At 36.7% G+C, this 25,242-nt stretch overlaps 1 protein-coding gene across 1 annotated transcript in view; it reads left to right on the forward strand.

Moving 5' to 3' along the window:
• Positions 1-25,242, forward strand: part of EIF2AK3 (eukaryotic translation initiation factor 2 alpha kinase 3) — a 100,786-nt gene that overhangs the window by 48,393 nt on the left and 27,151 nt on the right. The window contains exons 4-12 of the mRNA XM_090269925.1: positions 4,032-4,162; positions 7,457-7,688; positions 8,870-9,032; positions 10,015-10,155; positions 10,771-10,893; positions 12,322-12,551; positions 12,909-13,021; positions 16,191-16,313; positions 20,868-21,017. Of these exons, the coding sequence (XP_090126051.1) occupies positions 4,032-4,162; positions 7,457-7,688; positions 8,870-9,032; positions 10,015-10,155; positions 10,771-10,893; positions 12,322-12,551; positions 12,909-13,021; positions 16,191-16,313; positions 20,868-21,017 (1,406 nt within the window). The remainder of the gene's footprint in view (positions 1-4,031; positions 4,163-7,456; positions 7,689-8,869; positions 9,033-10,014; positions 10,156-10,770; positions 10,894-12,321; positions 12,552-12,908; positions 13,022-16,190; positions 16,314-20,867; positions 21,018-25,242) is intronic.

Here is a 25,242-nt window from a genome sequence, read left to right on the forward strand (position 1 = left end):
CTTCACTCTCTCCTATATTATTCTTAACTTTCCCCTGTCTATTTTGTACCTACCAGTTATGCTTCTTAATCCCTGCACCATTTCCCCATTTCTCCCTCTTCCCCCTCCCAGCTGATAACCCTCCAAATGATCCCTATAACTTTGATTCTGTTCCTGTTCTGGTTTGCTTAGTTGAATTTTGTTTTTAAGATTCAGTTGTTGGTAGTTGTGAGTTTATTGTCATTTTAGTGTTCATAGTTTTGATCTTTTTCTTAAATAAATCCCTTTAACATTTCATAAAGTAATGGCTTGGTGATAATGAACTCTTTTAGCTTTACCTTGTCTGGGAAGCACTTTATCTGCCCTTCCATTCTAAATGGTAGCTTTGCTGGATAGAGTAATCTTGGTTGTAGGTCCTTGCTTTTCATCACCTTGAATTCTTCTTGCCAGTCCCTTCTTGCCTGCAAAGTTTCTTTTGAGAAATCAGCTGATTGCCTTATAGGCACACCTTAGTATGTAACTCTCTGCTTTTCTTTTGCTTCTTTTAAGATTCTCTCTTTATCTTTCTCGTTGTTGGCAGCCGTCCGTCTCGAGAGACGATGGTGTAGCTTCTTAAGCGTCTATCTGCACCGCCGAGAATGGCTGTGCAGTCCAACTCGGGAGTGACACGGTATCTGTCTCCTCCCGTGTTGAATCGACATCTTGCGATGACGCTGGAGTGTCCTCTCCAGTGAAGCTGAAGCTACAGAGCCTGGGCAGGGTGATATGGAGGGTCTGCTGTTGCCCATGCAGCAGACCCCCCCTCTCTTCGCAGCTGAAGGGTCCAAGGGAAAGACGGAGTCAATACAGCTTGGCTTCAGGTGCGCCGCAGGAGTTGCCGGTGTTGACTACAACGTCGAACCGCCTTAGGGACTCCGGCTCCGGATTTTCTGTCGGGGTTTACTCCCTTAGCCTTTCCCCTGAAGAGGTATGCCGCAAGGCAGCGGAGGTTTTTTGGAGTCAGAGTTTTCCTTCTCTGATGTGCCCTGACTGGAAGATCGAACCAGCGACACTTAGCTCGCAGGCCGACGCTCAATCCACTGAGCCAAACCAGCCAGGGCTCTTTATCTTTCACTTTTGGCATTTTAATTATGATGTGCCTGAGTGTGGTCCTCTTTGGGTCTAGCTTATTTGGGACTCTCTGTGCTTCCTGGAATTGTATGTCTATTTTCTTTGCCAAATTTGGAGAGTTTTCCTTTGTTATTTTTTCACACAAACTTTCAATTTCTTGCTGTTCCTCTTCTCAGGTACCCCTATGGTTCAGATGTTGGCATGTTTAGAGTTGTCCCAGAGGTTCCTAAGCCTCTCATTATTTTCAATTCTTGTTTTCTCATTCTGTGCTGGTTGAATTTTTTTCTTCCTTATATTCCAAATCATTGATTTGAACCCTGGTTTCCTTCCCTTCACCATTGGTTTTGTGTGGATTTTTCATCATTTCACTTAGCATAGCCTTCACTTCTTCCCTTATGTGTTTGTTGTAGTTAAGCATATCTGTCAAGCCTGTGAGCGTCTTTATCACCAGCGTTTTGAATTCTGCATCTGTTAGGTTGGCCATCTCCTGGTCACTTAGTTCTCCCACTGGAACCTTGATCCGTTCCCTCTTTTGGGCCATTCTTCTCTGTGTCCTCATCTTGACAGGCTCCTGTGTTTGTTTGCCTCTGTGTCTTAGGTGGAGCTGTTGCTCCTGTTACGTTGTAAGGGGTGGAACCTTAGATATTCATCAGTACGGGGCAACCTGTTTCACCACGTTGTGGTGCTATATGTGGGGGAGGGGTCTGAGAGGGAACAATGCTGCTTGCTCAGCACTCGCCCCTTTTCCAGGCACTTCTCCCAATTTTGTATGAGACTGGCACCTCTCTAGCTGTTGCCCTGGCCATTGTTCCCAAAGTGGGTTGGTTCACGGATGTTCTAGGACAGTGGTGGCCCTTCAAACAAGCAGACTCTGCTGAGAGCCTAGCAGTTTCTTCCTCCTCCCCAACCCCCACTGGTTTGCACAGTCAGAAGCAATGAGGCTTGATTTTCCCTGGCTGTGGGACAGTGAGCTCTCTGGTCTGGTCAGGAGCTGGGAACCCTCCCCAGGTGGCCTTTCCCACTTTTTAAAATGTGTGACTGCGCTTTCTGCCGGCCTGCCGCTGCTGCCGCCGCTGCCACCACTGCCACTGCCACCATGCATCCTCTCCACCCGGGCTCCACCCTCCTACCTGTCTGGATGAGTATTTCTTCTTTATATCTTTGTTTGTTGAACTTCCATGCAGCTCTGTTTTCTGAAACTTCTGGTTGTCTCTAGTTTTGAAGTAGTTGTATTCCTTCTTAGTTGTGGAGGGAGACCCAGCGTGTCTGTCTAGGCCTCCATTTTCCAAAATCTGGTCTTACTGTACCAAGAAATAATTTCTTAAACTACACTATTCCTAGTTGAGGTTTATTAAAAATTTCCCTAAAGCATGTAATTTATCTTAATAAAAGAACTATAAAGTAGAAAAGGGAAAGTATTACTAAGAGAAACTAAATTTATCCAAGAGAACAGAATAAACAGTAGAGTCAGGATAATAGAAGGAAGACAATATGTTCTACTGGGTGTCAGTTACATTTATTGTACATTATTTTGAAATCTTCACAATATTCCTAAAGCTTACATATTTTTGTTACCATTTGGGCAGATGAGGAACCTTTTGAGATCAATAACAATCCTAATGAGAATAATTTTACCACTCATTTTTTTATGTACTTTGATCCTATAATAAGAAGATACAAGAAGAAAGTTTGTACTCATTATTAAAGATGAGAAAACTAAAACTTTTAAAGGTTCAGAAAATTCCATTTAACTTGATCTGTCTGATGATAAAGTCATGCTGTTAAGACCTAAACTTTGTCCGTATTAGCTCTTAGGATGTGATCATAATCTATGTCTAAGTTGGGTATTGTTATAAAGATCCATGATTAGGAGTAACTAATTAAACACATCTTTTTAAGGAAGGTAAAAAAATATTTTTTAAATTCCTTAACACCTATTTTATGGATAGACTTGAGGCTAAAATAAGAAAGAATAGAAAAATTATCTTTTGACCCTTAAGTTTTTCAAACTTTAATTTCCTATGTAAGTGTTTGACCCATAGCTCTTATTGCAGATGCTTTTCTGCCCTCCATCACCCGCTTCTGCATTGCATTGGGGAGACATTGCGTTCTCTGTTTTAATCAGTGTTCTCATCTATAAAACACTGCTATTCAACCAACTTCTCTCATTCTATGACTTGATGTATTTCTGCAAAATTCTGGTATCCTAGCAGCTACACTTCTTTCTGTGAGAATTTTAGTTTGGGTTTTCCTTTTTATTTATTTGATTTTTATTTTTTATTTTGTTAACGATTTTATTTATTAATTTATTTTTAGAGCGACAGGAAGAGAGAAAGAAACAGAGGGAAAGAAATATCAATGTGTGGTCGCCTTTTTCATGCCCCAACTGGGGACCTGACCTGCAATCCTGGCATGTGCCCTGACTGGGAGTGGAACTGGCATCCCTTTGGTTCGCAGGCCAGCGCTCAATTCACTGAGCCACACCAGCCAGGGCCCTTTTTATTTTAATACAGATTTGAAGGAGGTACTTTGAAATAAATTAAGCTATTCATAAAGGTTCAAAATTTTAAAACACTATTATTTCTGTTATATGGAAACTCTGAGGTTGATTTTTTAAAATTAATCTGAAATTTTATTAATAATATTGTTAATATGTAAAAACTGGTTATCCATTTCTTTTTGTGTATTCTATGAAAATGCTCAAGGTTAAGACTAAAATTATCTAAACCCTTAAAATCATTCCCTGAAATATTTATCGCTACTTTTATGGTTCCAAATATTATAACTTATTTTAGGAGTTGATAATCTAACTTATGCTTCTTAATAGTTGGACACTTCTTACGCATTTTTCATTTAAAACGAAAATTAGAGATTCTTTTAATGGCTCTAGTCTCCTGTAACTTGTTTTTTGTTTTTTAAACTAATTTTATATGTCTTTTCAGGTGAGGTACGTCTGTTCAGCTTTGGGTTGTCGCCGCTGGGATAATGATGAAATGGAGCAAGAAGACATCCTGCTTCTGCAGCGTACCCAGAAAACTGTTAGAGCTGTTGGACCTCGTAGTGGCAATGAGAAGTGTGTATTCAGATAATGTTGTTGCTGATATTATGTAGAACTACACCAAGACCAAAATTCATCAGATTATTCTTTGCAGATTATCTGAACTATTTTGGTTCCCTCTATTTTCTTCTTAAAATATAAAGATATAATTTATTTGGTCAAATTTATTTTTGTTTTTACTCAAATAATGAATTTTTAATGTAATTTTTACATCAAAATATATGATTAAAATAAGGTGATTGGATAAGATATGTTGGTCTTAAATCACATACATGTGTGATTTTTTAAAGTATATTTTATTGATTATGCTATTATAGTTGTCCCAATTTTTTTCTCCTTTGCCCCATTACTCCCTGTGCCCTCTTCCCTCCAGCAGTGTTCCCTCTTTAGTTTATGTCCATGGGTCATGCATATAGGTTCTTTGGCTTCTCCATTTCCTATGATTCTTAACATCCCCCTGTCTGTTTTGTTCCTACCAGTTATGCTTCTTAATCCTTGCACCATTTCCCCCACTCTCCCCTTCCCCCTCCCTACTGATAACCCTCCAAATGATCCCCATACCTATGATTCTGTTCCTATTCTGGTTGTTTGCTTCATTTGTTTTTTAGATTCAGTTGTTGACAGTTGTGAGTTTGTTGTCATTTTAATGTTCATAGTTTTGATCTTTTTCTTACATAAGTCACTTTAATATTACATATAATAAGGACTTGGTGATGATGAATTCCTTTAGCTTTACTTTCAGAAGCACTTTATCTGCTCTTCAATTCTAAATGCTAGCTTTGCTGGATAGAGTAATCTTGGTTGTAGGTCCTTGCTTTTGATCACATTGAATACTTCTTGCCAGTCCCTTCTTGCCTGCAAAGTTTCTTTTGAGAAATCAGCTGATAGTCTAATAGACACCCTTTTGTAGGTAACTCTCTGCTTTCCTCTTGCTGCTTTTAAGATTCTCTCTTTATCTATCACCTTTGGCATTTTAATGATGATGTGTCTTGGTGTGGTCCTCTTTGGGTCTAGCTTGTTTGGGACTCTGTACTTCCTGGACTTGTCTATTTCCTTCACAAAATTAGGGACGTTTTCTTTCATTATTTTTTCAAATAAGTTTTCAATTTCTTCTTTTTCTCTTCTCTTTCTAGCATCTCTATGATTCAGATGTTGGCACTTTTGAAGATGTCCCGGAGTCTTCTTATTCTCTTCTTGTTTTTTTAAAATTCTTATTTCTTCATTTTGCACGGGTTGACTGTTTATGTCTTTTTATGTTCCAATTCATTGATTTGAACCCCAGCTTCATTCCCTTCACCATTGGTTCCCTGTGGGTTTTTCTTTATTTCACTTATTGTAGCCTTCATTTCTTTCCTTTTGAGTTTGCCATACTCAGTCATATCTCTAAGCATCTTTATTACCAGTGTTTTGAACTCCGTCTGACAGGTTGGCTATCTCCTTTTTACTTAGTTCTTTTTGTGGAGTTTTGATCTTTTCTTTCATTTGGGCCTTACTTTTTTGTCTCCTCAAATTGGCAGCCTCCCTGTGTTTGATTCTGTGTATTAGAGCTGCCACATGCACCTGTTATGTTAAAAGGGGTGGACCCTTACATATTAGTTAGTGCTGGGTGACCTGGTTTACCGCTTTGTGGGGCTGTATGTGGGGGAAGGGTCAGAGAGGGAACAATGCTGCTTGCTCAGTACTTGCTCCTTTTCCAGTCACTTCACCCACTTCCCACGTCCCGTATGCGACTGGTGCCCCTCTAGCTGTTTCTCTGGTGATGGTTTCCAGAGTGGGTGGGTTTGTGCATGGGGGCCCTCCAAATGGACTCTCTTGAGAGAGGGGCAGTTTCTCGTGCCGCCCCAGCCCCCTCTGGTTTTCACAGCTAGAAGCAATGAGGCTTTATTTTTCCAGCGCTGGACCCATGAGCTCTACTGTTTAGACTGGGGCTGGGATCGTTCCACAGGTGTCGTGCCCCTCCCAGCTTTTATAAAGTGGGCCTGCTTGTTCAGCCAGCTGGCCACAGCCTCTGCCTTGCTGCAGTTGCCACACATGTCCTCTCCACCCCAGCTTTCTGGCTCCGCCCCTCCTACCATCTGGATGAATACTTCCCCTTTAAATCTTTTGTTGTCAGGCTTCCATACAGTTCACTTTTTTGGCAGTTCTGGTTGTTTTTTGTTTTGAGGTAGTAGTAATCCTTCTTGTGGTTGTGCAAGGAAGCAAAGCGTGTCTACCTACACCTTCATCTTGGCCAGAAGTCACGTATGATTTTTTAAAAACCTAATACTTAAATTATAAATTGCCTTTGTAGTAAAAATAATTTTAGATCTCATCTTTATGTTTGGAAAGTAAACTGAACTTTGAAATTTAGTTTAATATGATGCAATATAATTCATTTTCCTTTACTGAAAATTTTCTCAAACTCAGGAATGCATTTCTTTTTGTTTATTGGACTGTGAGTAGGGCCTTATATCTCCTGCCAACCTAACTTTTTTAGCCTAATAAAATTTTTTTTTTTTTTAATGTTTTAGTGCTTGCTGGGTGCTCAACCACCATAGGAACAGATGTTCAAATTAATTAGAATTTTGAGTTAACAGTATAGGAAGAGTCTAGTGTCTAAGATCCATGTTCCTTAAGTATATATATATATTTAATGGATGTTGTAATTTTAAAGCCATTTTATATCAAAGTGATAAGATATTATACTGTTAATACCTTTGATTTTTCTATATATTAATTATAAAGGAAACATTATCATTGTCACTTTTTTGAATAAGAGCTCTGAAACTGAGAAAAGATTAAGTGACTTGCCAAATCTTGGTCAACAGAGATTGGAGGTAAGGTGGTATGTGAGGTTTGGTGTACTGTGTCACATTGCCTTTCAGGACATGTTTTCACATAAATTTAAAATTGATGTATTCTTCTTGCTTTTTACTTTGGTTTACTGGGAGACATTAATTTTTCTGCACTTGAATAAAATGTGCCCAGACTTTAATTAAGAAGTAAGGTCAACTGCATGCTACCTCATTTTAAGATGACTTTGATGTGTTTTGAAAAAAATCATTTTGATTGAAAATGTAAACATTAATTTTAGAGAGAAAATCTGTTCCATAGCTAATGTCAGCTTAGAACTTTCAGAACCCTTGTTTCTATGGGGTCAGAACAAAGTTATACCCTCTTGTGAAATAAATAGCACTTCTTTCCAGAAGATTTTGTGGAGTTTTTCTCATCACAAAATTTTAATGTTTGGTTTTTTACTCTAGAATAAAGTTCTTTATTTGGCTCTCTGTTTCAGTGTAAATTTCTAAAACATGCTTTTGTAAATTTTAGGTGGAATTTCAGTGTTGGCCACTTTGAACTTCGGTATATTCCAAACATGGAAACTGGAGCTGGATTTATTGAAAGCACTTTAAAACCCAGTTGGAACGAAGAGTCTGAAATTATTTCAGATGTGGAGGAACAGGAAACTGCCCTTGTGGACACAGTGATAAAAGTCTCAGTTGCTGATTGGAAGGTGATGGCCTTTAGTAAGAAAGGAGGACATCTGGAATGGGAATATCAGGTACCTAATATCATTGAGAATTTATAACGATTTCTTCCTTTCTTAGTTTGACCAAACATATTGGGTAGTGGGAAGTGACTGACATTTTGAATTTTTAACTTGTTCTCTATGGTTTAAGAAATTTGTGGTTTTATACATGCTAAAATGGCTATTTTGAAAAAGACAAAACATAGGTGTTCGTGAGGATGTTGGCGAACAGTGTACAACACTTTATCTTTGTACACTGCTGGTGGAAATGTGCATTGGCACAGCCACTATGGAAGACAGTATGGAGGTTCCTCAAAAAATTAAAAATAGACTTGTCATATGATCCAGCAATCCCACTTCTGGGTACATATCTAAAGGAAGTGAAATCAATATCTCAAAGAAATATGTGTACTACCATGTTTAGCATAGCATTATTCACAGTAACCAAAGTATGGAATCAGTCTAAGTGTCCATCAGTGGATAATGAAAGTTGTGTGTGTGTGTGTGTGTGTGTGCGCGAATGAAGTATTTGGCCTTAAAAAGGGGGATCATGTCATTTGAAACAACATTGATGAACCTGGAGGATATTGAAATAAACCAGACACAAAAAAGTTCATCATCTCACCTATACATGGAATCTAAAAAAGTTGAATCTGTAGAAGAGAATGGAATGGTGATTGCTAGAGGTTAGGAGGAAGGAGAGATGGGGAGATGTTGGCCAAGGGTACAGTTTCAGTTATGCAGAATGACTAAATTCTGGAGATGTAATGTACAGCATGGTATGAATATAGTTAATAATTGAAACTTGCCAAGACAATAGATATTTTTTAAAATCTTTTCCTGCTTTATTGAGGTATAATTGACATGTAAAAACTATGTATTTGGTTTGTACAATTTGATAATTTGATATATATATACATTGTGAAATGAAGAGAGTAGATCTTAAAGGTTCTTACCACACACACAAAATCACAAAATAACTGAAGTGATGGGTGTGTTAATTAGCTTGATTGTGCTAATCATTTCACAATGTATACATATATCAAAATATCACATTTTGCACCATAAATATATGCATTTTTGTCAATTATACCTCAATAAATCTGGAAAAGTAAAAATTTAAAAAGAAATTTGTGATTTTAAATGGTATTTTAGAAGTTGGAATACATAAATAACTGCTTGAAATTATTTAGACCTTTTTTTCCCCACTTTAGTTTTGTACTCCTATTGCATCTGCCTGGTTGGTTATGGATGGCAAAGTCATTCCCATCAGTCTTTTTGATGATACTAGCTATGCATCTAATGATGAAGTTTTAGAAGATGAAGAAGATATTGTAGAAGCTGCCCGAGGAGCCACAGAAAACAGTGTTTACTTGGGTGAGTGTTTCTTATCTAGTGATAGTACAAATTGATTTGATTCCTACATTGTTCCTTCCTACTTCAGATGTACCTATTGTAGTTTGAATTCCTGAATACATTCTGTGCCTTAGGTTGCCCTGAGATTTTTACTTTGATTTCCATTCCTGCTATTTTATGTCATTAACCCAATTCTGAAACCTTTACGTACTATAGCTTGTTTTTACCTTGGAGACCTATATTAGAAAGGCTTAGAAATGTTCATTATAGAGGATTCACATAGAGGATTTCAAATTATTGATATATCCTCAAAGTCTAAAACTTTCTACATTTGTATTTGTACTTGCAAATGCTCCTCCCTTAAAGAATATGTTAATTTTTCTATGCATCTGTACAACTTATCTGAAAAATAAAAATAAAATTTTGGAGTGCTCTGGGCAATTGAAGTCTTTTAATAACTTTTGAAAAACTTTGAATCGATCTAATTATTTGACCTAGTTTGGATTGTCGTATACTCATAAATTTCTTTAAGCTTTATCATTGTGCTACCCACTGCTCATTCTCAATGAAATGCAAGAATTTGAAAGATTAACATGTCACACACATGTTATGATAATATTTAACTGGATAGTTAGCAATATCTTGGGAATTATAGGTGTTTAGGTTTCCTTAAGAGAATGTTACTTCATCTAAGTTGTTAGTCTCGTAAGAGTACACTGACTTCTTTTCTTTGAATTTTCTTACTGGATGTGTTTTCCAGTAGTTACTGAAAATTTTTATTCATTGAGAAGCTTTGTATGGACCTTGTATGTAACTTTTCTCCCATATTTTTGTTGATTAGCTTTTGGGTCATTTGAGTGCTGCTGGCATGATTCTTCTTTGAAAAGAGCTGTATAGCACATGAAAAGTAACTGGAATTAATCTAATATTAAATCAAAATTAATCTCTTTGAAAAAATTATTGGTGCTTCTAAACATAATTGATAGTGTTCTGGTTGTTTCAGGAATGTACAGAGGCCAACTGTATCTTCAGTCATCAGTCCGAATTTCAGAAAGGTTTCCTACAAATCCCAAGGCCTTAGAATCTGTTAATAATGAAAATGCAGTTATTCTTTTGCCATCCGTCAAATGGAAACCCTTAATTCGTAAGTGAATTGGAAACTTTTGTAAAGTTTATTAACATGTTCAGAGGCCTAATTATTAGTGTCTTTGCCCTAGTTTTGACTATCACAGAGATCACAACTATTATATTCTCTTTTCTGAAAAACTAGGAAGGTATTTCAAATGTTAATGAATTTTAATTATCATTTAGAATAGAATTTCATTGAAATAGCAGTTGCTTCCCTAGAACTCAAAAGTTAACAAAACATTTCTCTGTACAACTTAGAAAAACTGAACCATTAACCAATGTACCTAAGTATCAACTCTTAACCCACTTATATCAAAAATATTTATGAAAAATTATCTGGTTGTCACATTATAGTCTTTGAAACACTTAATGAATTGAAATAAAATACTAGAACACTTTCTTCAGTTATCTTTTTGTACCTTGTGTATATTTTTTATCACACAATTTTTCATTACTTGTTTAAAGGATTTATCTTCTATATAAAACTGCTTTTCTGGGCAAAGAACCTTGAGCCATTTGTTTGACTTACATGTTTGTACTGAACTGTGGTTTCATAGCTGTTTATTGAATGAGTGAAGTACATGCATTTTCATGAAAGTCACAGTGGTTAAGCTTTTACATTTCCTTTTAGATTCCCCTTCCAGAACTCCTGTCTTGGTAGGGTCTGATGAGTTTGACAAATGTCTTAGTAATGATAAGTTTTCTCATGAAGAGTACAGTAATGGCGCACTTTCAATCTTGCAGTATCCATATGGTAAGTGTGATTACTTTTGGGTTGAAAATGCTATTTTATTTCTTATTTATTCTATATATTAACTTGAAATTAATAGAATTGAAATGAAAGGTAGTCAATTGAGGGGCAGAAAAATAAAGTAATGTAGAAGGCAATATTGTGAATGGTGGCCGAGGTACAAGCTCCAAAGTCAAGTTGCCAGGGTTCAAATCCGTTTTGCCACATGCTAGGTTGGGCACCTGATTTTACCATGTCTCATCTGTAAAACAAGGGTTGTGTTTTCATGTCTCTTTATTGGGTTGTTGTGAGGTCTGAGATAATGTGTGTACAGTCTTAATTAATACGGTGCCTGGCAAATAAGTGCTCAATAAGCATTAGTTCTTATTAGCTTTAATCTAATTATCAGCCGATACAATGTAGTCAATATAAAATCAGTCTGTATAATGAAGAAAACAGGTGTTTCCATAGAGCTATGTGAAAATGCTGTAAAATGAGATATTTTAATTTTGTTTGCAGACCATGGAAATTATTGCAAAAGTCAAGAATAGGTGAACTTTGGCATGAAATACATTCCTATGTATTTAAAATTGGGATATACTTAGATACAAAAATCTTTTCAACAGTTAGATATTAAAAAAAAAAAGTTCTCAAATCTGCATTAGACAGAAACATAGATTCCTCATCAGTTACCTTAGATATGAGGACTGGGAAATTATTGTAGAATTTAAATTGATTAAAAAAAAACAGGGCTGTGACCGAGAATCAGCAGTCTTTATCTGATTTGATCAAAACTCCAGGTATGAGAGAACAGTGTAATCTGCCCATATAATACAATATAGAAAACAAAAAAGACAGTCTGCTTTCAGGACAAACTCACTTAGACAGCCTGGAATGAACCAAGCAGTGTGATGGAAATCTTTTCCTTTCAGCCTGTAAAGAATAATTCATGGTAAAATTTGGCTTTTGATTGATGCTAAATGAAAGTAAAGTTTAAAGTCCTTCAAGGAAGTTGAGTGCTGTCTAATTCTTTCATTGAAAGGATTTAATTAGTAATGAGGTAATAAGGGTTGGTTCTTACTTTTTTCTAGTCTTACTATTCAGTATAAAGAAAATTTAGTTTTTAATAGTTCATTTTTTATTGTATTTTTTTTCCATTATCTTATCCCCTCTGTACTCTCTTCCACCTCCACTCACCCTCCCTCACTGCCCGCAATCACCACTCAGTATAAAGAAAATTTATGGTGCTTATGAGATAAAGGAAAATTTATTTGTATAGAAAAGAAAAAGTTGGGTAACTGAGGCTATTGAATGTATTAAAGAAGAGATGAAACTTACAAAAGGAAGGAATGTTATAAGTCATAGAAAAGTTAATTCTAGTAATTAAAGCTGAATCTACTTTGGTTTATCTTTTAAAAAATTAAAACAACCTTTTAATGTTTGTATTTAAAGATAATGGTTATTATCTACCATACTACCAGAGGGAAAGAAGCAAACGGAGCATGAAAAATACACAGATCACAGTCAGGTTTCTCGACAACCCAAATTACAGCAAGAATATCCGCAAAAAGGACCCTGTTCTCCTGTTACATTGGTGGAAAGAAATAGTTGGAACTATTCTGTTTTGTATCATAGCAACAACTTTTATTGTGCGCAGACTTTTCCATCCTCATCCTCACAGAGTAAGACATATTTTAGAGTCTAATTTATTTCAAAGTGTTGAGAATTTAGAAAACTGTCAGTACTGGGGGCGGGGCGTGAGGGGTACTTACTTAAGTTTTACCATAAACTCATTGTTGCCCATATGCCATTTCCACTTCCTTCCTTTCATTTCTCCTCAACCCATTGCAGTCTGGCTCCCACTTGTGTCATTCCCCTTTCCTTTCACAGGGGTGATGCAGTATTCTCTGTTTTTATATTGCTTTTATTTTTCTCATTACAATGTATTTATTTTTCAATGTTATTTTTTAGCCTAAGATTGTTAGTTAACTTTCAGTCAGCTTTGTACTGATAGTGATTTTTTTCCCCCACATTACCAGCAAAGGAAAGAATCTGAAACTCAATGCCAAACTGAAAATAAATATGATTCTGTAAGTGGAGAAGCTAATGACAGTAGCTGGAACGACATAAAAAATTCTGGATATATATCACGGTAAAAGTCTTGTCATAAAATATGCATGTGTGCTGTGGCTTCTGGTGGTAACTATTGGATCAAAGAAGAAATGGTCTCTAGAATAAGATCTGTTTAACTATTTTTTTACTGTGTGACTATATAGGTAAATAAACCATACACTTAACCCTCAGGTAACTTAAATTTATTCAAAGTGTATGTACCCTGAGGTGGGTAAAAATAGTGTTAAAAAAGTTTAGAATTTCAGCCAACAAGTTAAGTTTTTATCAGTTTACTTAGTTGTTGAGGGTCTACTGTGTACTGGGCTCAGCATTAATAATACTAAAAAATAATTATTGTTTTATTAGACTATGTTATAAAAATCCCCATATGTGATTTAATCTTCAATTATTTGTTTCATCTTTATCTAGAGTTAGAAGTAGGAGGTTGCAGAAATATACCAATAGAATAGATCGTTTTTGAAAGCAGGAGTGGTAAATGGGTTGCCTAAAGAGTAGTCAATTTGATTAATTTGAAAATAAAATAAAAGTAGAACTCTGGCCCTGACTGGTGTTGCTCAGTTGATCGGTGGCATCCCATAAAGTGAAAGGTTGCTGGTTCAATTCCCTCTCGTGGCACATGCCTGGGTTGCGTTTTCACTTCCCAGATGGGGTGCATGTGAGAGGCATTCGATTGATATTTCTCACATCGATATTTTTCTCCCTGTCTTTCTCCTTCCCTTCCCTATTACTAAAAATAATTATTTTTTTAAAGTAGAGCCTCTGAACAATCTGTCACACTTGGAGATTTGATGTTTATGGTATAGGAAATGGTGCTGTGGTTCATTTTTCATATTACATGGAGTATTGCTAAGTATTGATATTATACTTAGCACTGTAGTTAAAAGGGGACAAAGAAAAGATACAGAACCTTATTGCTTAATAACTAGGGTAATGGTTTTATGACAGAAAATATTGAAAATGACAGCTAAAATTGTGATATATTGATTATCTGTAGACTTAATTTATTTAATCTACATTCACATTGTATTATCAAAAATTGAGAGCTTACTATAATCATTTTGTTTTAACTACTAGTTTCTCAAAGCAAAATTTACTAGATGACTAATAAGTGGTAAGGGCTTTTAAGATCCTTCAAAGATGTTGACTAGTGTGTCAGTGGCCAGCAGTACCAGCAGGCAGTGAGTAAGAAAGGGAGAGAACAAGGGACCTGACAGCTTCCTGTGTGTAATCTGCTACAGAGGGCATTCATTGTTTATTCAACATTTACTCTGAACAACTGTGTGCAGGACAGTATTTCAGACTTTGGGAAAAATAGAAAGTCTGGGCCTATCCTGGAGGAGCTTAAAGTCTATGGGGGAAGATAATACTGGGTAAAACATCAACCTGTTTGAAAAAGCAATAAAGTGACTAACTCTGGTTGTGATGATTCAAGAGGACATCATAAATAAGTTACATTTTGATAGAACCTTAAATCATAAGTAATTAAGCTGGAGATGAGGGGGAGGAGGAATGAGGTGTGATGAATAAAAATATATTTGTAAAGCTGTTGTGAAGAAATTTAGAATAATGTACTCAAAAATTAAATGACTTAATTTTCTTTTAACTATTTGTTATCAGTAGTACAGCTGATTGTTTTTAAAATGCAGGAGCTCTATAATAATACATAGTGTATGTTGAGTGCCTACTATATTCTAGGCATTTTTAAGATTATGAGCTCTGGATTCAGCCATGAGTCCCAGTTCCAATTTTGTCATTTATCAGTTGGGACCTTAGGCAAGATGATACATATATTTATAGAGTCTATAAGCATATATGAGATGTTTCTCTTTCCAGAAGATATATCCCTTTTTATATAGATGTTTTCTCTAATATAGGAAGGTAATTCATTTGATCCTCCTGGAGTAGTACATGAACTTCATAGGCTTTTGGAGTTGGGGAGATGGACTTGTACTAAAGTACCTTGGCTAGCTATTTTTAGGGGTATAGATCATTACTCTTCATTTTCTCTGAAGGTAATTAGTCCATGAAGGGTTGGGATCTGTTGCTTCTCCTTACTCTGTGTTCTAACTAGCTGAGCCAACTAATAAATTAGCATGAGTGTGCAAATCATAAAGTAATAAATTTAGTCTTATACGGGATATCACAGTTAATCTAAGTCAACTCTTCCTCTATAAGGCTGGAAGAAAATTTCCACAGCATGCATGCATGCATTCATTCATTCACTATTATTAAGAGAAATAAAATGTGTTCAATGGCAGTGGGGAAAATGAGCTGCATACAAGTAACTGCGAAATATTAAGTTTAAATAGTTCAAAGGACTGTGTGCAAAGTGCTGTGAGAACATTAAGACAGGGTCTAGGAAGTGCCCACAGAGTTAATGAGATGAGCAGAATGAAGAAAGAATAGTTTCATTAAGTTCAAAGAAGTGGCCATCCCCTAGAACAATTAGCAGAAGCAAAGCCCTGAAGTGTAAGAGAGCCGGGTGCAAGTTGGTTGTGAGGTCAGGCACTAAAGGGGGAAATGGCTACAATGTGGAGGTTCATCTGTAAGTGACAGATGCTAAGTTAGCTTCTGTCTGAATACCTTTGGATATGAGCATACTGACTCATGAGGCAACCCAGCCAGTTTCATATAGCTTTGGTTGCTAGAGTGTTTTATGGTGTGAAAAGTACCTAATTATAATAGGATTGATCAGATTTGTCCCATAAAAGTTACAGGCACTGACATAAGATTAAAATACATTTTTGAATTGAGTACGGAACACCACAGGAGGTAAAAGGTTAGAGAATTAAGAATACAATATTTTGGTAGGTGGTGGAAAATATCGGGTAGAACAGAAGTACTATTGCTTTAAGAACAAGTGATTAACAAATGATTCCCAGGGGGTCAGTGGTGTTGGGAGTTTAAGGGGGGTTACATGGCAATGGAAAAAATACAGTTAAAAAAAGTGATTCCCAATGAAGCAGAAGCTTTTATATTTTTAATAAATTTCCTAGCGAGAAAATTAAAATGTGTTTGCTTAGTTTATACAAACAAAACAAAGTATGCTTAGTAGAATTTACATGATTTATTAAAATAAGTTTGATGAGACTTACTGAATTTATACATTTTATATATCATAAAATAAGATCGAACTGATTATTACCACAAACAAAATGTAAAACTCTTTAAATAATTAATTTTTTTAGATATCTAACAGATTTTGAGCCAATTCAGTGCATGGGTCGTGGCGGGTTTGGAGTTGTCTTTGAAGCTAGAAACAAAGTAGATGACTGCAATTATGCTATCAAGCGAATCCGTCTCCCCAACAGGTAATGGATGGTACTTTTAATAAACTTGGAGTTGGCACTGTATAGTCTAATCTCATAGGCAATATGTCCTTCTTACTAGACTCTAAAGAGACTACAGAACAATTTCTGACCTTCTGAATCTTACGTTCTTCTGAGTACTACCACGTAACCAGGTATTTTAAAGACGTGATATACTTTGGTTGCTTTGAATCTACTTTAAAAAAATTTGCCCTTGTATTTTTAACAACTCAGGACTGACTTTCCCATAGTGAATTTTAGTAACTATAGATTTTAACATAACACCATTTAAAAACCATCTATATTTATTGTGGAGAATAAGGAAAGTATTAAAACAAAAATTATCTGTATCTTTTCTGTCAGGTAGTAACCACATTAGCATTTTAGAGTATTTCCTTTTGATTTTTTTCTGGCCATAAATTTACCTAATTACCAATTCGGTACAGTTTCATCTCTTCATTGTATCCTCAGCACTTTCCATGTCATTAAGAGTATTTTATTAAAATGTTAAAATACATTAAAAGTATTTTATAGCCGGATAACAGTCCAGTTAATACATGTGCTGTATTATATTTATCTGTCTTTGTGTTATTGTTAAAACATTTAAGTTTCCATTTTGTTGCAATTAAAAATAACTTAGCAGTGTTCATCTTTTATGTAAATATTTGATCACATCTGTTTCCTTGGGTTAGATTTCTAGAAGTGGAATTTCTGGCTTAGAATAATGTGATGCTTAAGATGACGAGCTTTTAGTAGTACCCTCCTTTCCACATATGGTAGAAAGCTCCTATGGATTTTTCTTTCTTTTTAAAAACGCTTTTATTGAATTTATTGGAGTGACATTGGTTAATAAAATTATATAGATTTCAGGTGTACAATTCTATAACACATCATCTATATACTGTATTGTGTGTTCACCACCCCAAGTCAAGTCTCCTTCCATCACCATTTTCCCCCTTTACTCTTTTCTTCCTCCCCCATCCCACTTTCCCTCTGACAGTCCCCATACTGTTGTCTGTGTCTATGAGGTTTTATTATTTTGTTTTGTTTTGTTTTTTGCTTTAATCTCTTAAGCTTTTTCACCCAGTCCCCAATCCCCCTCCCATATGATAAGACGTCAGTCAGTTCTCTGTATCTATGAGTCTGTTTCTATTTTGTTAGCTTATTTTGTTCTTCAGATATAAGTGAAATCATATCATATTTATTGTCTTTCTCTGACTAATTTATTTCACTGAGCATGGATTCTTGATTAAGTGTGCACTAATTGCTGGACTCTCCTAACTGGTAGTAAGATGTTTGATCCAACAGATAGGGACACAGAGATGGGATGGTTTTAGTACTATGGGACTGATTCTTTAGTTCATAATTTTTGAGTAGTTTAAATATTTATATGTTTAAAGCAACACATAGGAAAGGCTTCTATGCTCAAGAACCTATAACTATTTGAGGCTTTTGTATATATACTCAGATAATTACAGTGCAAGGAAGATTGTGACCCAAGATTTACCTAAGTTAATAGCTTGTCATGAAAAAAGCGCAGATGTAGCTGAAAGGCAGTCAAGGAAGGCAAGCTTTATGAAGGTAGTGGCATCTGCACTGAGTGTTCAAAAGCAGCCTATCCCTCAGTAGACAGTTGTGTAGGGAAGGGATGGCCAAGTAAATGACATGTCCTGAGCAAGCACTCAAAGGTGGTAAAGAGAATAGTGACTGCGCTGGCAAGGGTTGAGCACAGGGCAAGAATTGGGGGGTGGTGTTGGAAGAGGACATGAAAAATACGGGTTGCAGCACCGTAAATGTGAAGTAAAGGAGTTTAGACTGTTGTGCCTTTGGATAGAAGAATGATGTGATCAAAATGGAGGTGACTCTGGAGGTGGTGTGCAGATGACTGATGTGAGGAAAGTATCATAGATAAGAATGTTTGTTAGGAGATTTATTTTTGTAAAACTTTAGTCTTAAGATATAGGACAGACTTCCGGCCAAGATGGAGGCTTAGGCTGACATGCTCGGTCTCCCTCTACAACTAAAAAGGAATACAACTACCTCAAAACAGAAGATAACCAGAAATTCCAGAAAATAAAACTACATGGAAGCCCAACATATTTATAAACCAGTGGTGCTCGTACGGACAGGTAGGAGGGGTGAGAAAAACGCGGTCCTGTCTGTGGTAGCAGTGGGGATAACGGCGGGACTGCGAGAAGTGCCAGGGGAGCAATCCCCGCTGCAGTCGAGACCCCACAGTTCGCGATTCCAACGCTGGGAAGGGCAGCCTCCCCCGTTGCCTTAGACGGTGAGGTCCAGAGGGCAGGGGGACAGATCCTGGTCTCTCAGCGGAGAGTAATGGCAGGAATCCATCTTGGACCCCCCCCCCCCCCCACACACACACACACACAAAGTGCCACAGAGCGGCAAAAAAGATCGCTGATCGCTGCGGGTCACCAGCTAGTGACAAGTGCACAGGGCTCTGCCCCCTATAGCCTGCCCAGAAAGCAAAGCTAAACACAAGTCTGTGAAAATGAAGCAGACAACAATTGAAATCCCGGTGACGCAGCTCATCAGGCAGCAGATGCGAGACCTGACAGACGAACAAATAGAAAACCTTTTTGAGGCTCAGTTCAGATCTATAGTTATAAGGTGGCTTACAGAATTAACAAAAGATTTGGAACAAGACAGGAAAGGAATGAAATCTACCCATACTGAAACGAACAAAAACACATACGAGACAAGTGGTGAGGAAATAAAATCCAGAGATCAAATCAACAAAGCAGAACATAGGGAAGGAACAAACAGTCAACCAGTGCAGAGAGGAAACAAAAAGTAAGGAAAGTGAGGAGAGGCTCAGAAACCTCTGGAACAGCTATAAGAGAACAAACATTCGAATAATAGGGTTGCCAGAGGGCGAAGAAGAAGAACTAGACATTGAAAAATTATGTGAAAAAATAATGAAGCAGAACTTCCTGAACTTGGGGAAGGAAATAGACTTACAGGTCCAGGAAGCACAGAGTTCCAAATAAACTGAACCCAGGGAGAACCACTCCAAGACACATTATAATCAAATTGTCCAAAATTAAAGATAAAGAGAGAACCTTAAAAGCAGCAAGAGAGAAGAAGAGAATTATGTACAAAAGAATCCCAATTAGACTATCAGCTGATTTCTCAAAGGAGACTGCAGGCAAGAAGGGACTGGCAAGAAATATTCAAGTAATGAAAATCCAAAACCTACAGCCACGAATACTCTATCCAGCGAAGTTGTCATTCAGAATAGAAGAGTAGAGAAAGTGCTTCCAAACCACTATTATATGAGATGTTAAAGGGACTGGTTTAGAAAAAGGAGGATCAAAACTATGAACATTAAAATGAAAACTGCATCACAACAACAAACAACAGAAGCTAGGGAATCGAAACAAAGGCAAACTAAATAGGCAACGAGAGTGGAAAAAGAATTATAGGTATGGGGAACATATTGGGGGGACGTCAGCAGGGAGGGGGAAGGGGATAGGGAGGGAGATGGTACAGGAATTAAGAAGCATAGTAGGAGGGAATGGAGTAGACAGGAAGATGTTGAGAAGAACTATATGCACAACCAATGAACATGGACTAAAACGGGGGATAAGTGGAGGGAGGGTGGCCACTGGGTGGAGGGGGGCAGAGGGAAGGGAAATTGGGGCAACTGTAACAGTATAATCAATAAAACATAAAAAAAAAGATATAGAACATTAGTGCAGCATGGGTCAGATAAGGAAGGAATAAGTATAACGAACTGAAAGGAGGAGCTAAAAGCATTTGGTAACTAACTAAATGTTAGGGCCTAGAAGTTGACGAATTCAGCAACATACCAGCATTCCCAGAGAGTGGAGGCCGTAACAACAAAGAACACAGGGGGATGTCGGGGCGGGGGCGTACTGGAGTGGAAGTAGCTGAGTACATCCTGGGGAAGGAAGCAGATTTAACTTCTGCTTCTGTTGTTTCAGGTAATAGCAGGATCCCTAAAAATATGAGATTACATTAATCAGAAAAGTTATCACAACAAAAGTTAAAACCCAGATGCTTTTTTGTTAAACCTTGCTGCCCATGATACTCAGTACAGTAGTTGAGGCTTACTTTAAACCAAACATGCTAGGACAAGCTTTTTTGATTGTAATATGTACCCTGTTCATTGGTTATTGTCCATCCTCCTGAGCTGTGATACTGAGCTCTGTTTTCTGGGTACCTGACTTTGTACCTATTCATCCTTTTAGTCATAAAAGAACATTAAGCAATAATCTTTAAAGATCTGTTGTCATCCATTTTAAGTGAGCCAAGAAAGCTGCTTTTTTTTCAACGAAGCAATAGATGTGCTTGTAGCACTTAATTTGAGAACTAACACAAAAAATACTAAACATGGTTTTTTTTTAAAAAGTACCGGACTTAATATTGGCTTTTTAGAATTATGCTACTAGGCTAATTCATCTGTTTCTAATTCTAGGTCCTAGGGAGAATTTTATTTTATTTTTCACTATTTGATATGATTACTTCTTCAGATTAGAGCAACCTTGGGTGTCTCCTTGTTTTCTCTTTCAGGGAATTGGCTCGGGAAAAGGTAATGCGAGAAGTTAAAGCCTTAGCCAAGCTTGAACACCCAGGAATTGTTAGATATTTCAATGCTTGGTTGGAAGCACCACCAGAGGAGTGGCAAGAAAAAATGGATGAAATGTGGCTGAAAGATGAAAGGTAACATGGTTAGACATTGGCTTAAAAAATAATATTTTCTTTCAGGTCACTTTTTTGCTTATGCAAACAAAATATTATTTCTATAACTTTAGAAATGACTTTTTAAAAGAAAAATAACAGTACATTACTGTTCTTTCTCACCACATTTTGGAACATTCTCTAGTCGCTTGTTCAGTGAAAGTTTTAATATTTAAACGTGATTTTTTCTTTTTCATTTTTTGTCCAAACCATGAATTTTTATTTAAATTTATTGGGGTAACATTGGTTGCTAACATTATACAACTTTCAAGTGTACGATTCTAGAATACATAATCTGTTTATTGCGCTGTGTACTCACCACCCAAAGTCAAGTGTCCCTGCATCACCATATAGTCGACACCCTTTACTCTCTTCATCCTCCCTCCATCCCCCTTCCTTTCTGGTAATCACCCTTCTGTTGTCTGTGTATCTTAGTTTATTTGCTTGTTTTTTTTGTTTATTGCTTTTTGTTTTATAATCCCACGTAAATGAAATTATATGGTCCTTTCCGTCTAACTCATCTCACTTAGCGTGATACTTTCAAGGTCCTCCATGTTGTGGCAAATGGCTGAGTAGTATTCCATTGTATATATGTACCACTTCTTTATCCAGTCACCCACTGAAGAGCACTTAGGTTGTTTTCATGTCTTGGCTACTGTGGATAATGCTACAATGAACATAGAGTTGCATATATCTTGATGAATAAATGTTTTCAAGTACGTAGCTACCTGGAAGAGGGATTATTGGGTCATATGGTTGCTCTAATTCTTTTTTTAATGTTTTAAATTACAATTTACATTCAGTATTATTCTGTATTAGTTTTATATGTTCAGCAAGTAGTTAGAGAATCATGTCCATTCTTAATTTTTTGAGGAACCCCCATACTGTTTCCCATAGTGGCTATCCCAGTTTACATTCTCACCAGCAATGTATGAAGTTTCTTTTTCTCCACAACCTCTCCAACACTTTTTGTCTTATTGATAATAGCCATCCTAAAAGGTGTGAGGTGGTATTGAATTGCGGTTTGATTTCAATTTTCTTTATAGCTAGTGAAGTTGAGCATCTTTTCATATGTCTGTTGGCCATTTGCATGTCTTTTTGGGGAAAATGTTCAGATCCTTTGCCCATCTTTTTTTTTTTAAAGATTTTATTTATTTATTTTTAGAGAGAGGGGAAGGGAGGGAGAAAGAGGGAGAGAAACATCAAGATACATTGATCAGTTAGTTGCCTATCACACACCTCCAACTGGGGACCTGGCCCGCAACCCAGGCACATCCCCTGACTGGGAATCGAACTGATGACCCTTTGGTTTGCAGGTCGGCACTCAATCCACTGAACCACACCAGTCAGAGCCCATTTAAATTGCATTGTTTGTTTGTCTGTTTGTTTGGTGTTGAGTTGTATGAGTTTTTTATATATTTTGAGTATTAGCTCCTTATCAGAGCTATTGTTTGCATATACCTTCTCCTATTCAGTTGGGTGCCTTTTTGTTTTGTTGATGGTTTCTTTTGCTGTGCAGAAGCTTTTTAGTTTGATGCAGTCCTAGTCATTTATTTTTTATTTTCTTTTGCCTTTGGGGTCAAGTTCATAAAATCTTCCCTTGAGACCAAGATCTATAAATTTAGTACATGTTTTCTTCTGCTTATTTTATTGTTTCAAGACTTTTAAGTCATTTTGAGTAAATATTTATATATGGTGGCAAGTAGCAATCTAGTTTCATTCTTCTGCATTGTGGCTTTCTGATTTTCCAAACACCATTTATTGAAGATACTTGCTTTTTGCCATTGTATCTTTTTGGTTCTTTTGTTGAAATTAGTTGCCCATATTTACATACGGATTTACTTCTGGGCTCTCAATTCTGTTGCATTGGCTTGTGTAACTGTTTTCTGCAAATATCATACTGTTTTGATTGTTGTAGCTTTGCAGTATTATTTGAAGTCAGGAAGGGTGATACCTCCAGTTTTGTTCTTTTTTCTCAGGATTGCTTTTACCATTTGGGATTTTTTGTGGTTTCATACAAATTTGATGTTTTTGTTCAATTGTTTTGAAAAATGCTGTTGGGATTTTGATGGCAAATACATTAAATCTGTATATTGCTTTAGGTAATATGGCCGTTTTAATAACTTTGTTGATTTTTCCGACCTGTAACATGGAATATCTTCCCATTTCTATGTCTTCTTTAGTTTCTTCCCACAATGTCTTGTAGTTTTTAATATATAGGTCCTTCACATCTTTTGTTAAGTTTATTCCTAGGTATTTTATTATTTTCATTGTGATTGCAAATGGGAAAGTTTTGTTCATTTCTCTTTCTAATATTGTCAGTATATAGGAATGCAGCAGATTTTTGTATATTGATTTTGTATTCTGCCACTTTCCTGTATTTGTTTATTGTTTCTAATAGTTTTTTGGTGGAATTTTTGGATTTTCTATACACAGAATCATGTCCTCTGCAAAAGGTGGCAGTTTTATTTCTTTGTTTCCACCTTTGATGCCTTTTGTTTCTTTTGCTTGCCTGATTGCTTTGACTAGGACTTCAGTATGATGTTGTGTACAGTGGTAAGAGCCTGAATCATTGTCTTGTTCCTGATTTTAAAGGAAAAGCTTTCATTTTTTCACCATTGAGTATGATTTTAGTTGAGGATTTTTCATATATGTGCTTTATTATGTTGAGGTACTTTCCTCTATACCAACTTTATTGAGTGTTTTAATCATAAGTGGATGTCGTATCTTGTCAAATGCTTTTTCTGTATCTGTTGATACGATCATATGATTTTTATCCTTTGTTTTGTTAATGTGGTTTATCACATTGATCAACTTGCATATGTTAAACCATCCTTGTGCCCCTGAATGAACCCCACTTCATTGTGATGTATGATAATTTAATGTATTGTTATATTTGATTTACTAGTGTTTTGTTCAGGATTTTTGTATCTGTATTCATCAGTTATTGGTCTGTAATTGTGTGAGTGTGTGTGTGTGTGTGTGTGTGTGTGCTGTGTGTTGTTCTTGCCAAGTTTTGGTATTAGGGTAATGAGTTAGGAATTATTGCCTCTTCAATTTTTTTGAAAAGTTTGAGAATGATAGTTATTAAATCTTATTTGAATATTTGGTAGAATTCACTAGTGAACACATCTGGTCCTAGACTTTTACCTTTAGGAAGTTTTTGCTGACTGTTTCAATTTCCTGACTGTTCATCAGTCTGTTTAGATTTTCCAGTTCTTCATGTTCAGTCTAGGAAGTTTATATATTTCTAAGAACTTGTCCATTTATTCTAGGTTATCGAATTTGGTGGCTTATAGACTTTCATAGCATTCTTGTATCCTTTGTATTTCTGTGGTGTTCATTGTAACTTCTTTTGCATTTCTAATTTTGAGTGTGTTTTCTTTTTTCCTTAATGAGTCAAGCCAGAGGTTTGTCAATTTTATTAATTTTTTCAAGGTTCTTTGTTGCATTATTTTTTAAATTTATTTATTTATTTAAAATTATTTGTTCGTTTTATTTTTAGAGAGAGGCGAAAGGAGAAAGAGAGGGAGAAAAATATCACTGTGTGGTTGCCTCTTACTTATGCCCCCAACTGGGGACCTGATGTGCAACCTAGTAATGTGCCCTGACTGGGAACCAGACCAGCGACACTTGGCTCGCAGGCTGACACTCAATCCACTGAGCCACAGCATAAATTTATTTTTAATACGCTTTATTGATTATGCTGTTACAGTTGTCCCAATTTCTTTTCCCTTTATTCCTCTCCACCCATTGACCCTCCCTCCCTCCAGTTGTTGTCCCCCCTTTCCCCCCTTAGTCCATGCACATTGGTTGTGCTACACTCCCAGTGGCCCCTTGAATCTTGGTGCGTTTTGTAGTGTCAGGCCCAACCGGGAAGGTGACCACCAAAATTTCAGCCCCTGTATAAACTAAGAAAGTCATTGGGCAGCCCCCAATAGAGTTACCATGGGCACCTGGGGGCCTAGAAAGGGAGAGCCCCGTCCCCTTCAATCTGAGTCCATGTCTGCTGCAGCCATAACCTTTAAGGAGGGCTTTTTTTTTCACTTTGGGCATTTTTCCAATGTCCTTTTTCCTTACAATATGCACACTGGTCAGAAGCTAGGCCTTTTCCATTTCCCTTTTCCTTGCCTTTGTTGTTCTTCTGGGCATTGGGCAAGTGCGAGTCTGAGGTTTCTCGGGAGAGCAGCAGCAAGCACCCAAACCT

Source organism: Furipterus horrens, unplaced genomic scaffold (assembly GCF_987537825.1).
Source record: "Furipterus horrens unplaced genomic scaffold, mFurHor1.1.pri manual_scaffold_3, whole genome shotgun sequence".
Classification (NCBI taxonomy): Eukaryota; Metazoa; Chordata; class Mammalia; order Chiroptera; family Furipteridae; genus Furipterus; species Furipterus horrens.